General features: G+C 53.5%; 1 protein-coding gene across 1 annotated transcript in view; it reads left to right on the forward strand.

Annotated features, from left to right (window-relative positions):
* The window catches only part of LOC147099474 (BAR/IMD domain-containing adapter protein 2-like 2), a 110,046-nt gene that overhangs the window by 71,644 nt on the left and 23,189 nt on the right, over positions 1-15,213 (forward strand). The window contains exons 9-12 of the mRNA XM_085969650.1: positions 80-224; positions 1,460-1,667; positions 3,712-3,783; positions 8,829-9,048. Coding sequence (XP_085825776.1) covers positions 80-224; positions 1,460-1,667; positions 3,712-3,783; positions 8,829-9,048 — 645 coding nt within the window. The remainder of the gene's footprint in view (positions 1-79; positions 225-1,459; positions 1,668-3,711; positions 3,784-8,828; positions 9,049-15,213) is intronic.

Consider the following 15,213-nt stretch of genomic DNA (forward strand, 5'->3'; position numbering starts at 1 on the left):
AAAGCAAATGACTTGAAAGCTGAGTATCTGGTGTGTTGACAGATATTGTGATTTTTCAATAAAAAATTTCCCTCCGCAGAATGACATTCCTAACGACGACACCATCTCCAGACGCAGCTATGTTTCCAGCCCTCAGCCGTTGAGTCGCGAGTTGAATGGGACGGAACTGTTACCATTTTCACACTCTGACCACAGGCAACCAGGAGGAACGAACCCCTCAATAAGTAAGTTATTCAGAAGTCTCTGTATGTGTATCTCTCTCTCTCTCTAGTGTCAGCTGTTACTACTCCAGTGACTTGAGCATAAAAAAAAAATCCAGGCTGACACTCCCAGTGCAGTGCTGAGGGAGTGCTGCACTGTCGGAGGTGCCATCTTTCGCATGAGACGTTAAACCGAGGCCCCGTCTGCTCTCTCAGGTGGACGTAAAAGATCCCACGGCACTATTTCGAAGAAGAGCAGGGGAGTTCTCCCTGGTGTCCTGAGCCAATATTATCCCTCAATCAAAATCACAAAAACAGATTATCCGGTCATTATAACATTGTTGTTTGTGGGAGCTTGCTGTGCGCAAATTGGCTGCCACATTACAACAGTGACTACACTTCAAAAAGTACCTCATTGGCTGTAAAGCGCGTTGGGACCACTGAGTTTGTGAAAGGCGCTATATAAATGCAAATCTTTCTTTTTTCTCTTGACTCTTTGATCTCGGGCTGGTGCATTCACCTAGTGGTCACGCGGCACTCCAAAGAGTTTCTTTAACTTGAAGCACTTTGCGACATTTCAGAGTTGTGACGCGACACTAAATAAACACAAGTCTTTCGTTTTCTTTTCCTTGAAGGGGCAGTGTGCAGAGGGAGAAGTGTTTAGCAAACCCTCATGTCCATTTTTGTCTCTGTGATTATTCACACTGAGAAGGGAACTTCTTCCAGTGGCTTCTACTTCCCCGGGTTGCCGACAAGTTCTGATCAAATGATCATAAAGGTCAATGCTGTAATCTTTGTTGTCCTGCATCTTGAGCGGCTGAAAACCTGATAGTCTACGCATTTTTTTCAGCCAATTATGAACAACGTGAGACTGAGCATTGGAATGGGAAGTAGACCACAAGGGACTGAGGAAATTGGACAAATTTCTTCAAAGTAAATGCGTAATTATTTTTTAAAGTCAAAATAGGCAAGGGAATGAAAAGAAAAGCAGGGGAAACTAGGAAGGCAAAAGGACCGGATGGAAATGTTTTGAAAAGCAGCATAAGGCTCACATTACAGAACCAAAGCCAGTCCTGACCCTACGCATATTTATTACTGTAATATTAGGGTTTATTTCAGTGCCATATGTGTGAGCAGAAAATTTACACAGCTAGCCAGCCTGGGAGAGACTTTCAAGGAGTTGGTGGTGGTCCAATGATTAGTGGCTACACGTGCATGCGGACTTAGTTACTGACGATATTTATTGTACATTTTCTCAGGACCAGGCTCTGATGGTCATCTGTCAAGGTCCGGCTCACTTGGGGATAAAATCAATGCAATGAACAGTCCTCGTGTCCAGGCCATGGCCTCTCACTCTGCTGGCAGCAATCAAACCATGTTAAGTTTCGAAAAAGGGGCCATCATCGCAATATTGGTACCAGAGGCAAAGAATGGCTGGCTTTATGGAAAGCTGGAAGGAACGCCCAAGTATGTAATTCTCTTTGAAGATGAAGGCGATCTCTTGCACGTAAAGCAATTTGGCCTTTTCCCCCCATGATACTCATTGTTAACAAGCTTGATCATGCGTTCCCCCAATCTCCCTTTTTTCAATGAAGACATTTGACTTCGTTACATAATTCTGAATGTTAGAGGTGGAACTCAAATGACCTTTCGTGAATTTTATGCAGTCGGGAGAAAATGTTCCTTTAAACTGAGGAATTGGGTGGTGCGGTGGGTTAACTCACTGTCTTTGCATCTCTGAGAACTGGGTTTGAATCCAGTCTAGACTAATGGGACAAGCGTCTCTTTGAGTTGGCTATAAGTACTGGTAAGAGTGAAATATGACAAGGGTCCGGCAGTCTCAATCCAGTTTCCAATGGGTGAGGGCCCACAGGGCAGCTTGTCACGGTCTATATTATTTAATCCCTTTTAGAATCCTGAAAATAGCAATAATATCACTGACGTAAGAAAACTTGGTCTAAGCGTTAAACAAAGCTTTAATCAACTGTTTTTCAACATGGAGATCTAGTTGTGTCCTTCACTAGTTCCTGTTAAAGAATGTCCTGAGCAAGCTCGGCCCACGCCCAAGTATTTATACTCTCCCTGGACAGCGCCACCCGCAGGCTGCTCAGTATTATTTCATAAGTCATTTCCACATGAATGACAAGATTCATGTCAATCACCTCTCAACCTTCTCTTTTCCGGTGAGAACATGCCCAATTTACATGATCGCTCCTCATAATCCAATCCCTCCATCCCTTCAATCATTCTGGTTGCTCTTCTTTGTACCCTTTCAATAGCCCCAATATCTTTCTTGTACTGTGGTGCCCAGAACCGTAGTTTAAGGGCGGTTGCACCAATAATTTAGTAAGTGGCAGGATTACCTCACTATTACTGCTCAATATTGACCTTTTAATACATCATGGAAGGTCTTTGGCTAGAAACTTCAATTTACAAACATGACTTTTGAGCATTTTGACATCTTGATCTTGCATGTGCGCGGGTTCCTCATTGTTGCTATTGGTGAGCTGACTCTCTAAGCCCTCTTCCCCCTTCCGCCCCGGGCAAAGGTTGCCAATGGCTTGGGATGCCTTCCTAGTCTTTCCTCAAGCTGTGTGAATTTATATTCCCCCAGTCTGACACTCCCCTTTAATTGTCTGTATCCCTTTAAATTTGACCTAAACACAATTTTCCACACCCACCAGTAATGTGGCCCCTGCACACATCTACACTCACACTTGAATCTTTGCGGAATTATAATGAGCTAACCATGGAAAATTGAGTGCTAACAGCACACTTCACGTGAGCATATTTAAAAAAAATTCATTCCTGGGATGTGGGCATCGCTGGCATTTATTGCCCATCCCTAATTGTCCTTGAGAAGGTGGTGGTGAGCCGCCTTCTTGAACCGCTGCAGTCCGTGTGGTGAAGGTGCTCCCACAGTGCTGTTAGGTAGGGAGTTCCAGGATTTTGACCCAGCGACGATGAAGGATCGGCCGATATATTTCTAAGTCAGGATGGTGTGTGACTTGGAGGGGAACTTGGAGGTGATGGTGTTCCCAAACATCTGCTGCCCTTGTCCTTCTAGGTGGAAGAGGTCGCGGGTTTGGGAGGTGCTGCCGAAGAAGCCTTGGCGAGTTGCTGCAGTGCATCTTATAGATGGTACACACTGCAGCCACGGTACGCCGGTGGTGGAGGGAGTGAATGTTGAAGTGGTGGATGGGGTGCCAATCAAACGGGCTGCTTTGTCCTGGATGGTGTCGAGTTTCTTGAGCGTTGTTGGAGCTGCACTCATCCAGGCAAGTGGAGAGTATTCAATGACACTCCTTACTTGTGCCTTGTAGATGGTGGAAAACATTTAAACATCACCCATATTGGAAAACTTATCCAAATTTGCCAGTAATTAGGAGTGGGGAAAAAATCCTAACGGTCCATGGTGAGAATCGAATAAAGTCAGAGGAGAAAATGCTCCTGACCTCTACCTCATTAAACCACGATTGTTTTATGGTGTCCATTAATCCTGTGCTTACAGACAGGGCTGGTTCCCATGCTCATTCGTGAGGCCTTTGGAAGAAGAGGTACGGAAGCGGAACCCTTCATCAAGGTAATTGGGTTGGTGGGAGTTCAGGGGATTGAGTATTGGTTTGAGTGACGCACTAGTCTTACCGTGGCAGCTAGGGTATTGCTGCTAGCTGCTCACAGCTTGGCGTCAAGGCTGACTATTGTACTTAGGGGGGAAAATTTGGTTGCTTTGCGCCTCCCGTTAGCGCCCTCAGAGGGCGCAAAGCAACTAGGGCCCCAGGCGCGGCGCCGCCAGTGCCTCCCGCAAAATTCAGCGGGAGGTTAGCGGCGGCGGTAACCGTTAGCGCCCCGCGGCGCTGGGCCGCCAGCGATGATTTACTGCCGGACGCTGTGTCCGACGGGGTCAGGGGGGCCTACCTGCGGCCGGGGCGGCGCTAATTAAAAGCGAGGTGCCGGGCGGCCATTTTTGTTGCTGGCCACCTGCCAGCACCTGTCCCCGTTGCCGTCCCCAACCTTCTGAGAAGCCCCCTCCCCCCCCGCGGAGCTGGGCCCCGGGTCACGCTGCGCAAGGCCCCTCCCCTTTAAGAAGGGGAGGAAGGCCTGCAGTATCGCGGCACAACAAAGTCTCGGGGCGCTACGTGGGAAAACTGGCCGCGGGGGCGCTAATTTAGGGGGTGCGACTCAATTGTTCTCCCTTAAGATTTGTTTCATCTGTTTACACTCGGGCCAAATCGAAACCCGATTGGTTCATGCTTTGTGAGCAGGGGGAAAAAAAGAACTGAGCTTATTCAACCCATCACAGAGATCTTTGGCCACTTAGAGAGGCATCGTTCCCAACATCTGCAGACATTGGCAGTAGCTTGAATCAGGGATAATCCACCCAGTGGAGCACGGACTCCCGATTACAAATCGGGACCTCGACTGAGACTTGCCAATCTCCTCCTCACGTTTCTCAGGTTTTAATGGGGTCACTAGATAGCTTGCAATGTGACAGTGGGGAGGAGGAAGCGGGGAGGGCAGAGAAAACATGGTGGGCTGAAATCAGTAGCCGCCTTCCGTCATAATGTAAGAAAAGTCAAGGATGAGGACAGGCCATTTACTATGCAGAAGCTCCTCCCTCTAGTGTTAAAACTATGGGCAGGATTTTCATTGGGCCGTGGAGGCGGGATTGGAGGCGTGTGGGGGGTTAAACTCTCGAAATCGGGGGCACGAACCCATCCCGCCCCCAACCCGCCTCCATGCCAGTTTCAAAGGAGGCAGATACCCGACCCGGACTGGGACCCGCCGACCCGAGGCGGGAAGGGAATTAGTGCCAATTAACTGCCTGTTAACAGGTAGTTAACAGGCAGTTTTTAGCCTGATCCCTATTTTTATTGCTGAAGTGTGGGATTCCCGACGACTCCAAACCACGCCAAGTTAGCGAGGCGGGCCGTCGGGATGAAGGGCTTGGAGGGTTCGAGATGTCCGGTGTTCAGGTGAGTGATGGGTGCATGAGTGAAGAGGTAAGTGTGTTTGGTGTGTGTAAAGTGTTTAAAGAAGTTTTGCTTACATTTACTTACCTTTACAGCCTTCCTTCCTTCAGGTCTCGGGAGTCCCTCATCTCACCGGCACAGAAAGCAGAATGGCCGCAATCTGTCAAAATCTGCAACATTCAGCTTTCTGTTCCGGAGAGATCTCTAAATCAGCCTGAGAGGAAGGAATTAACTTGGAGTACAGATTGTCAGTGTTTGACAGCTTCAAAGAGCTGTCAATCGCTGATATTTCATCTGTCAAAAGCTTTTGACAGATGAAATGTCAATCTGTGACGTTACCTGTTGCCGGGTGGCCCTTACTTGGCCTGCTGAGCCCGCTGGGCGGGCTCAACAAGGTCAATCAAGTGAAAATCGCGTGGGTTGGCCACAACTCGATGGAGGCGGGACTACAACCCCGAAAGTTGTAGTCCCGCCTCCTACATGCCTCCTCAATGAAAATCCAGCCCTTGGTGTTTCAAATGCACTTGAAGTCTGAGCATCTACTACCCAACCCGGCAGATGATGTCAACCATTCCTCAGCCTTTGTGTGAAGAAGCTTTTCCTGGTGTTTCTTCTAAATTTATTTTCACTAGTTTATACTTACAATTGCCTGCAGCATTTCTATAGCACCTTTCACAACCTCAGGACGTCCCAAAGTGCTTTACAGCCAATGAAATACTTTTGAAGTGTAGCCACTGTTGTAATGTAGGAAACGCAGCAGCCAATTTGCGCACAGCAAGCTCCCACAAACAGCAATGTGATGATGACCAGATAATCTGTTTTAGTGATGTTGGTTGAAGGATAAATATTGGCCGGGACACCGGGGAGAACTCCCCTGCTCTTCTTCCAAATACTACCATAGGATTTTTTATGTCCATCTGAGAGCGCAGACATCTCCTGTGAACGTTGTAAGGGGAGGGGGTTTTGGTTTGGGGTTTGTGTCTGGCCAGTCAGGCGTATCTGAGCTGCGCCAGCCCCATGCGGTTCGAATCGCTTCCCCTTTGGTTCTGACCGCCGGACTTATTTCAGTAGCGATATAGACAAAACGAGACCAGTGGTTTGGTGCAAAGAAAACCAATGTTTTATTGAAATAAAGAATAAATTGCTATACAGTGAAAATAATTAGGAATACAGCACACTTTTACTTAACGGGGAGGAGATAAGACGGACACATCGAGGGAAAATTGACTAAAAATGACAATTTAACAAAATCCCCCTTTAGTTCCCACCCCTTCTACCTATCTAGGTTGCCTTGTAATGGGCCAGAAAGTTTATGCTCACCAGTCTACAATGTTGAAACGCCTGCTCCGTGCCCTGCAGTCTGCCGTGGATTTTTCACCGCCCGAAGTAGAGATACCCCAGTAATTCAAAAGTAACTGCGGGTATTCCACTTCTTTGGGCGGGCTGTGACGGTCCTCTTGAAGGCAGGGCACCAGAGGCGAGACGGTAGAGAGAGAGAGAATGGCTTCCTGAGGGGCTACCTTTATACCCCATTGGGAGCCCTTATCTTTGCGCCCAAAACTGGACGTATCTGGGTTACACAAAAGGGACCGAACTGTCCCCATTGACCATAATGGGTTTGAATGCTGCTATGATGCGTTTCCCATTCGTTTAACTGGTTTGTGAATGGAGCTGTCCCAGTTTGAAAAATGTCCCGCTGGTTTCTTGAGTGCTCGGTAAACAGTACTTGAGTGCTGGTGTAAACAATCCTTTGTTCTGTGGTTACAGCCTAACCGTGACTAGATTGACAGCAATCACTTAAGCCCTTGAGTCAACACTGCTAAGGGCTTGTGCAAACAGAGTCCTTTGTTCCGTGTTGAAACTTCCTAACCGCAGTTGATTGACAGCTTCAAGTACATAAGTACGCAGAAGCTGGTATGTTTCAATCCTTACGTCAGCCAGTGCTGGGAGATTCTCCTTTCATATTCATACAGGCTGTCTTCCTCTTTTGCCACGGGGCCGGCTACAGCCATCTTTGATGTCCTGGGTTTTTAAAGTACATTCCAACCAGGTTTTTAATCAAGTAATCTTCGGGGGCTGCCGAAATTTTGTGTACCTTACAACGTCTCATTTGAAAGGGGGCACCTCCGACAGTGCAGCACTCCCTCAGCACTGCACTGGGAGTGTCAGCCTAGATTTTCTGCTCAAGTCTCTGGAGTGGGACTTGAAACCACGACCATCTAACTCTTAGGTGGGACTGCTACCACTGAACACAGCTAACAACCCAAGTCTTGCTGCAGATCACTGGATGTGTTGGGTGCGATGGGTGCAGACAGGACACCTCAGTGCTTTATTAGCAAGAACCTCATTTTAATCAGCAGCCTCCTCTTTGTATCTCCCACAGGCCACAATCCATTCTCACTTAAGAATAAATATGGGCACCTGCCAATGCTCACTGTTATGCTGGTTTCTGGGAGATGTAATGTGCATCCCAATTCCCACCTCCCACTTATAGATTTCCCTGAATTTGCCTGTACTTCTATAAGGAGCCCCGAGGCGTTGCTCACGGAGAGAAAGAAGATCCGTAGCTTCATAACAAAAGGGAGTAAGGAGGTAACCTTAACTTTGGGCGACCGTGCAAAATGGAGGCTATCAAATTGGCTGCCCAATAGAATCGTACAATAGTACAGCACAGAAGGAGGCCATTCATCCCATCGAGTCTGCGCTGGCTCTTTCGAAGAGCAATCTAGTCATTCCCACTCCCCCCGCTCTTTCCCCAGATCCCTGCAATTTTTTCTCCTTCAAGTATTTATCCAACTCCCTTTTGAAGGCTGCTATTGAATCTGTATCCACCATCCCATCAGGCAGCGCATTCCAAATCCTAACCACTCGTTGCGTAAAAAAGTTTTTCCTCGTGTCGCCTCTCGTTCTTTTGCCAATCACCTTAAATCTGTGTCCTCTGGTTATCGACCCTTCGGCCATTGGAAACACTACTTCCGATTTTCCTATCAAATGGGCGGCCAATTCGCTCTTGCCCATTTTACGCTGATACCCAAAATTACCCCCCCCCGCCCCCTCCACCTTAAGTGTGTCGCTTGCAGAGAGTGGCCCCTACACGCCAGGCTTCAACAGATAGGTTCTCTCATACAGAAGCTCAGCGTAAACTCGAGGAACAGCACCTCATCTTCCGATCAGGCACTTTACAGCCTTCCGGACTCAATATCGAGTTCCACAATTTCAGATCATAACCTCGGCCCCTATTATATTTTTATATTTTTTATCCACACTTTTGGTTTGTGCCTTTTCCTTTTTTCTTCTCTCTCTCCGACATGGCAGCGGTCTCTCACTCTGCCAACACATTTCACACTTCATCTAGAGCCATTGTTTGTTTCTTTACCTGTCCGATTACCATCTCGTCTCACCTTGAATATCTCTTAATGTCTCTTCTTTCATCCCCTCCCCCATTTCCCAGCCCCCAAACTGCCTTTTAATCTGTTTCATTTCCTGCCTTTTTTTTTCTCAGTTCTGACGAAGGGTTTCGACCTGAAACGTTGACTCTGTTTCTCTCTCCACGGATGTTGCCTGGCCTGCTGAGTTTTTCCAGCGTTTTCTGTTGTTATTTCGGATTTCCAGCATCTGCAGTATTTTGCTATTGTACGTTCTCTTTGTCTTGCAGGGCGTTTCCGATGCGGAGCAGCCAAAGTGTCGAAGATTTGTTGGACTCTAAGGATTATGCCTTGCCACCTGCGGATTACAGCGGCAATGCCGCACCCGTGCCACCTGCTCCGCCCTTGCCGTCCAGCCTCTCTATAAGGAGTCGAAGTCCGGCTCCTCCGAACATGAGCAGGCAGAACAGTGCAAGCAGCCTGGCCGTGTCGGAGAGCGGTCGGAGCAAAGTGAGTGACATAAGAAAACTACTAGGCACTTGGTCTAAGCGTTAAACAAAGCTTTAATCAACTGTTTTACAACATGGAGGTCTAGTTGTGTCCTTCACTAGTTCCTGTTGAGAATGTCCTGCGCAAGCTGGGCCCGTGCCCGAGTATTTATACTCTCCCTGGACAGCGCCACCTGCAGGCCGCTCAGTATTATTTCATAAGTCTTTCTTTCATGAATGACTGATTCATGTCAGTGAGTCCTGCCATCTCCTTGTGTCCCTTAAAGGGGGAATTCTTTCAGACAGGGCAATGGGCTTCTCACAAGAGCTGCACAAAGCCGTGCGCATTCGGCCACATCCGCTGTGTCATGCGCTGTTCTCATTCCTGAATCATAGATTCATGCAGCTACTCAACTAGGCCCACTCTCCCTGCTCCTTCCCCACAGCCCTGCCATTCTTTCCCCCTTCGAGTATTTATCCAATTCCCTTTCGAAATTATACTAGCACATTCCAGGTCACAACAGGCTGCGTAAAAAAAAAAATTCACCTCATCTCCCCTCTGGTCCTTTTGCCAAAGACCTTCATCTGTGTCCCCTGGTTACCGACCCTCCTGCCAGTGGAAACAGCTTCTCCTTCTTTACTCTATCAATACCCCTTGTAATTTTGAATACCTCTATTAAATCTCCCCCTACATTGACTCCCCCAGGGACCTCCCGGCATATTGACACTCGCCCAGGGATCCCCGGTGTATTGACACTCCCCCATAGACCCCCCCGGTATATTGACACTCCCCCAGGGACCCCCCCGGTATATTGACACTCCTCCAGGGACCCCCCGGTATATTGACTCTCCCCCAGGGACCCCCGGTGTATTGACACTCCCCCAGGGACCCCCCGGTATATTGACACTCCCCCAGGGACCCCCGGTGTATTGACACTCCCCCAGGGACCCCCGGTGTATTGACACTCCCCCAGGGACCCCCCGGTATATTGACGCTCCCCCAAGGGACCCCCGGGTATATTGACACTCCCCCCAGGGACCCCCGGGTATATTGACACCCCCCCAGGGACCCCCCGGTATATTGACACTCCCCCAGGGACCCCCGGGTATATTGACACCCCCCCAGGGACCCTCCGGTATATTGACACTCCCCCAGGGACCCCCGGGTATATTGACACCCCCCCAGGGACCCCCCGGTATATTGACACTCCCCCAGGGTATATTGACACCCCCCCAGGGACCCCCGGGTATATTGACAGCCCCCCAGGGACCCCTGGGTATATTTCACTCCCCCAGGGACCCCCGGGTATATTGACACTCCCCCCAGGGACCCCCGGTATATTGACAGCCCCCCAGGGACCCCCCGGTATATTGACACTCCCCCAGGGACCCCCCCGGGTATATTGACACACCCCAGGGACCCCCGGGTATATTGACACTCCCCCAGGGACCCCCGGGTATATTGACACTCCCCCCAGGGACCCCCGGTATATTGACAGCCCCCCAGAGACCCCCGGGTATATTGACACTCCCCCAGGGACCCCCCCGGGTATATTGACACTCCCCCAGGGACCCCCGGGTATATTGACACTCCCCCAGGGACCCCCCCGGGTATATTGGCACTCCCCCAGGGACCCCCGGGTATATTGACACTCCCCCAGGGACCCCCCCGGGTATATTGACACTCCCCCAGGGACCCTGGTATATTGACACTCCCCCAGGGACCCCCCCGGGTATATTGACACTCCCCCAGAGACCCCCGGGTATATTGACACTCCCCCAGGGACCCCCGGGTATATTGACACTCCCCCAGGGACCCCCGGGTATATTGACACACCCCCAGGGACCCCCGGGTATATTGACACACCCCCAGAGACCCCCGGGTATATTGACAGTCCCCCAGAGACCCCCCGGTATATTGACACTCCCCCAGAGACCCCCGGGTATATTGACACTCCCCCAGGGACCCCCGGGTATATTGACACTCCCCCCAGGGACCCCCGGGTATATTGACACCCCCCCAGGGACCCCCCGGTATATTGACACTCCCCCAGGGACCCCCGGGTATATTGACACCCCCCCAGGGACCCTCCGGTATATTGACACTCCCCCAGGGACCCCCGGGTATATTGACACCCCCCCAGGGACCCCCCGGTATATTGACACTCCCCCAGGGTATATTGACACCCCCCCAGGGACCCCCGGGTATATTGACAGCCCCCCAGGGACCCCTGGGTATATTTCACTCCCGCAGGGACCCCCAGGTATATTGACACTCCCCCCAGGGACCCCCGGTATATTGACAGCCCCCCGGGGACCCCCCGGTATATTGACACTCCCCCAGGGACCCCCCCGGGTATATTGACACACCCCAGGGACCCCCGGGTATATTGACACTCCCCCAGGGAACCCCGGGTATATTGACACTCCCCCCAGGGACCCCCGGTATATTGACAGCCCCCCAGAGACCCCCGGGTATATTGACACTCCCCCAGGGACCACCCCGGGTATATTGACACTCCCCCAGGGACCCCCGGGTATATTGACACTCCCCCAGGGACCCCCCCGGGTATATTGGCACTCCCCCAGGGACCCCCGGGTATATTGACACTCCCCCAGGGACCCCCCCCCCGGGTATATTGACACTCCCCCAGGGACCCTGGTATATTGACACTCCCCCAGGGACCCCCCGGGTATATTGACACTCCCCCAGAGACCCCCGGGTATATTGACACTCCCCCAGGGACCCCCGGGTATATTGACACTCCCCCAGGGACCCCCGGGTATATTGACACCCCCCCAGGGACCCCCGGGTATATTGACACTCCCCCAGAGACCCCCGGGTATATTGACAGTCCCCCAGAGACCCCCCGGTATATTGACACTCCCCCAGAGACCCCCGGGTATATTGACACTCCCCCAGGGACCCCCGGGTATATTGACACTCCCCCAGGGACCCCCGGGTATATTGACACTCCCCCAGAGACCCCCCGGTATATTGACACTCCCCCAGGGACCCCCGGGTATATTGACACTCCCCCAGGGACCCCCGGGTATATTGACGCTCCCCCAGGGACCCCCGGGTATATTGACACCCCCCCAGGGACCCCCGGGTATATTGACACCCCCCAGGGACCCCCGGTATATTGACACTCCCCCAGGGACCCCCGGTATATTGACACTCCCCCAGGGACCCCCGGGTATATTGACACTCCCCCAGGGACCCCCGGTATATTGACAGCCCCCCAGAGACCCCCGGTATATTGACACTCCCCCAGGGACCCCCGGGTATATTGACGCTCCCCCAGGGACCCCCGGGTATATTGACACCCCCCCAGGGACCCCCGGGTATATTGACACCCCCCCAGGGACCCCCGGTATATTGACACCCCCCCAGGGACCCCCGGTATATTGACAGCCCCCCAGAGACCCCCTGGTATATTGAGACCCCCCCCAAGAGACCCCCGGGTATATTGACGCTCCCCCAGGGACCCCCGGTATATTGACGCTCCCCCAGGGACCCCCGGTATATTGACACTCCCCCAGGGACCCCCCGGTATATTGACACCCCCCCAGGGACCCCCGGGTATATTGACACTCCCCCAGGGACCCCCCGGTATATTGACACCCCCCCAGGGACCCCCGGGTATATTGACACCCCCCCAGGGACCCCCGGGTATATTGACACTCCCCCCAGGGACCCCCGGGTATATTGACACCCCCCCAGGGACCCCCGGGTATATTGACACCCCCCAGGGACCCCCGGGTATATTGACACTCCCCCCAGGGACCCCCGGGTATATTGACACCCCCCCAGGGACCCCCGGGTATATTGACACTCCCCCCAGGGACCCCCGGGTATATTGACACCCCCCCAGGGACCCCCGGTATATTGACACGCCCCCAGGGACCCCCGGGTATATTGACACCCCCCCAGGGACCCCCGGGTATATTGACACCCCCCCAGGGACCCCCGGGTATATTGACACTCCCCCAGGGACCCCCGGGTATATTGACACCCCCCCAGGGACCCCCGGGTATATTGACACACCCCCAGGGATCCCCGGGTATATTGACACACCCCCAGGGACCCCCGGGTATATTGACACCCCCCCAGGGACCCCCGGGTATATTGACACCCCCCCAGGGACCCCCCGGTATATTGACACTCCCCCAGGGTATATTGACACCCCCCCAGGGACCCCCGGGTATATTGACAGCCCCCCAGGGACCCCCGGGTATATTTCACTCCCCCAGGGACCCCCGGTATATTGACACTCCCCCAGGGACCCCCCCGGGTACATTGACACACCCCAGGGACCCCCGGGTATATTGACTCTCCCCCAGGGACCCCCGGGTATATTGACACTCCCCCCAGGGACCCCCGGTATATTGACAGCCCCCCAGAGACCCCCGGGTATATTGACACTCCCCCAGGGACCCCCCCGGGTATATTGACACTCCCCCAGGGACCCCCGGGTATATTGACACTCCCCCAGGGACCCCCCCGGGTATATTGGCACTCCCCCAGGGACCCCCGGGTATATTGACACTCCCCCAGGGACCCCCCCGGGTATATTGACACTCCCCCAGGGACCCTGGTATATTGACAATCCCCCAGGGACCCCCGGGTATATTGACACTCCCCCAGGGACCCTCCCGGGTATATTGACACTCCCCCAGGGACCCCCGGGTATATTGACACTCCCCCAGGGACCCCCGGGTATATTGACACTCCCCCAGGGACCCCCGGGTATATTGACACTCCCCCAGAGACCCCCGGGTATATTGACACTCCCCCAGAGACCCCCGGGTATATTGACACTCCCCCAGAGACCCCCCGGTATATTGACACTCCCCCAGGAACCCCTGGGTATATTGACACCCCCCCAGAGACCCCCGGGTATATTGACACCCCCCCAGGGACCCCCGGGCATATTGACAGCCCCCCAGGGACCCCCAGGTATATTGACACTCCCCCAGGGACCCCCGGGTGTATTGACACCCCCCCAGGGACCCCCGGTATATTGACACTCCCCCAGGGACCCCCGGGTATATTGACACCCCCCCAGGGACCCCCGGTATATTGACACGCCCCCAGGGACCCCCGGGTATATTGACACCCCCCCCAGGGACCCCCGGGTATATTGACACCCCCCCAGGGACCCCCGGGTATATTGACACCCCCCCAGGGACCCCCGGTATATTGACACTCCCCCCAGGGACCCCCGGTATATTGACACTCCCCCAGGGACCCCCGGGTATATTGACGCTCCCCCAGGGACCCCCGGTATATTGACACTCCCCCAGGGACCCCCGGTATATTGACAGCCCCCCAGGGACCCCCGCTATATTGACACTCCCCCAGGGACCCCCGGGTATATTGACGCTCCACCAGGGACCCCCGGGTATATTGAGACCCCCCCAGAGACCCCCGGGTATATTGACGCTCCCCCAGGGACCCCCGGTATATTGACACTCCCCCAGAGACCCCCGGGTATATTGACACCCCCCCAGGGACCCCCGGGTATATTGACACTCCCCCAGGGACCCCCGGGTATATTGACACTCCCCCAGGGACCCCCCGGTATATTGACACCCCCCCAGGGACCCCCGGGTATATTGACACTCCCCCCAGGGACCCCCGGGTATATTGACACCCCCCCAGGGACCCCCGGGTATATTGACACCCCCCCAGGGACCCCCGGTATATTGACACTCCCCCAGGGACCCCCGGGTATATTGACACCCCCCCAGGGACCCCCGGTATATTGACACGCCCCCAGGGACCCCCGGGTATATTGACACCCCCCCAGGGACCCCCGGTATATTGACACTCCCCCAGGGACCCCCGGGTATATTGACACCCCCCCAGGGACCCCCGGTATATTGACACCCCCCCAGGGACCCCCGGGTATATTGACACTCCCCCAGGGACCCCCGGGTATATTAACACCGCCCCAGGGACCCCCGGTATATTGACACTCCCCCAGGGACCCCCGGTATATTGACACTCCCCCAGGGACACCCGGGTATATTGACACCCCCCCAGGGACCCCCGGTATATTGACACTCCCCCAGGGACCCCCGGGTATATTGACACCCCCCAAGGGACCCCTGGGTATATTAACACCCCCCCAGGGACCCCCGGTATATTGACACTCCCCCAGGGACACCCGGGTATATT

This window comes from Somniosus microcephalus, chromosome 28 (assembly GCF_052327205.1).
Source record: "Somniosus microcephalus isolate GS21.2 chromosome 28, FLI_Smic_1.0, whole genome shotgun sequence".
In the NCBI taxonomy this organism is placed as follows: Eukaryota; Metazoa; Chordata; class Chondrichthyes; order Squaliformes; family Somniosidae; genus Somniosus; species Somniosus microcephalus.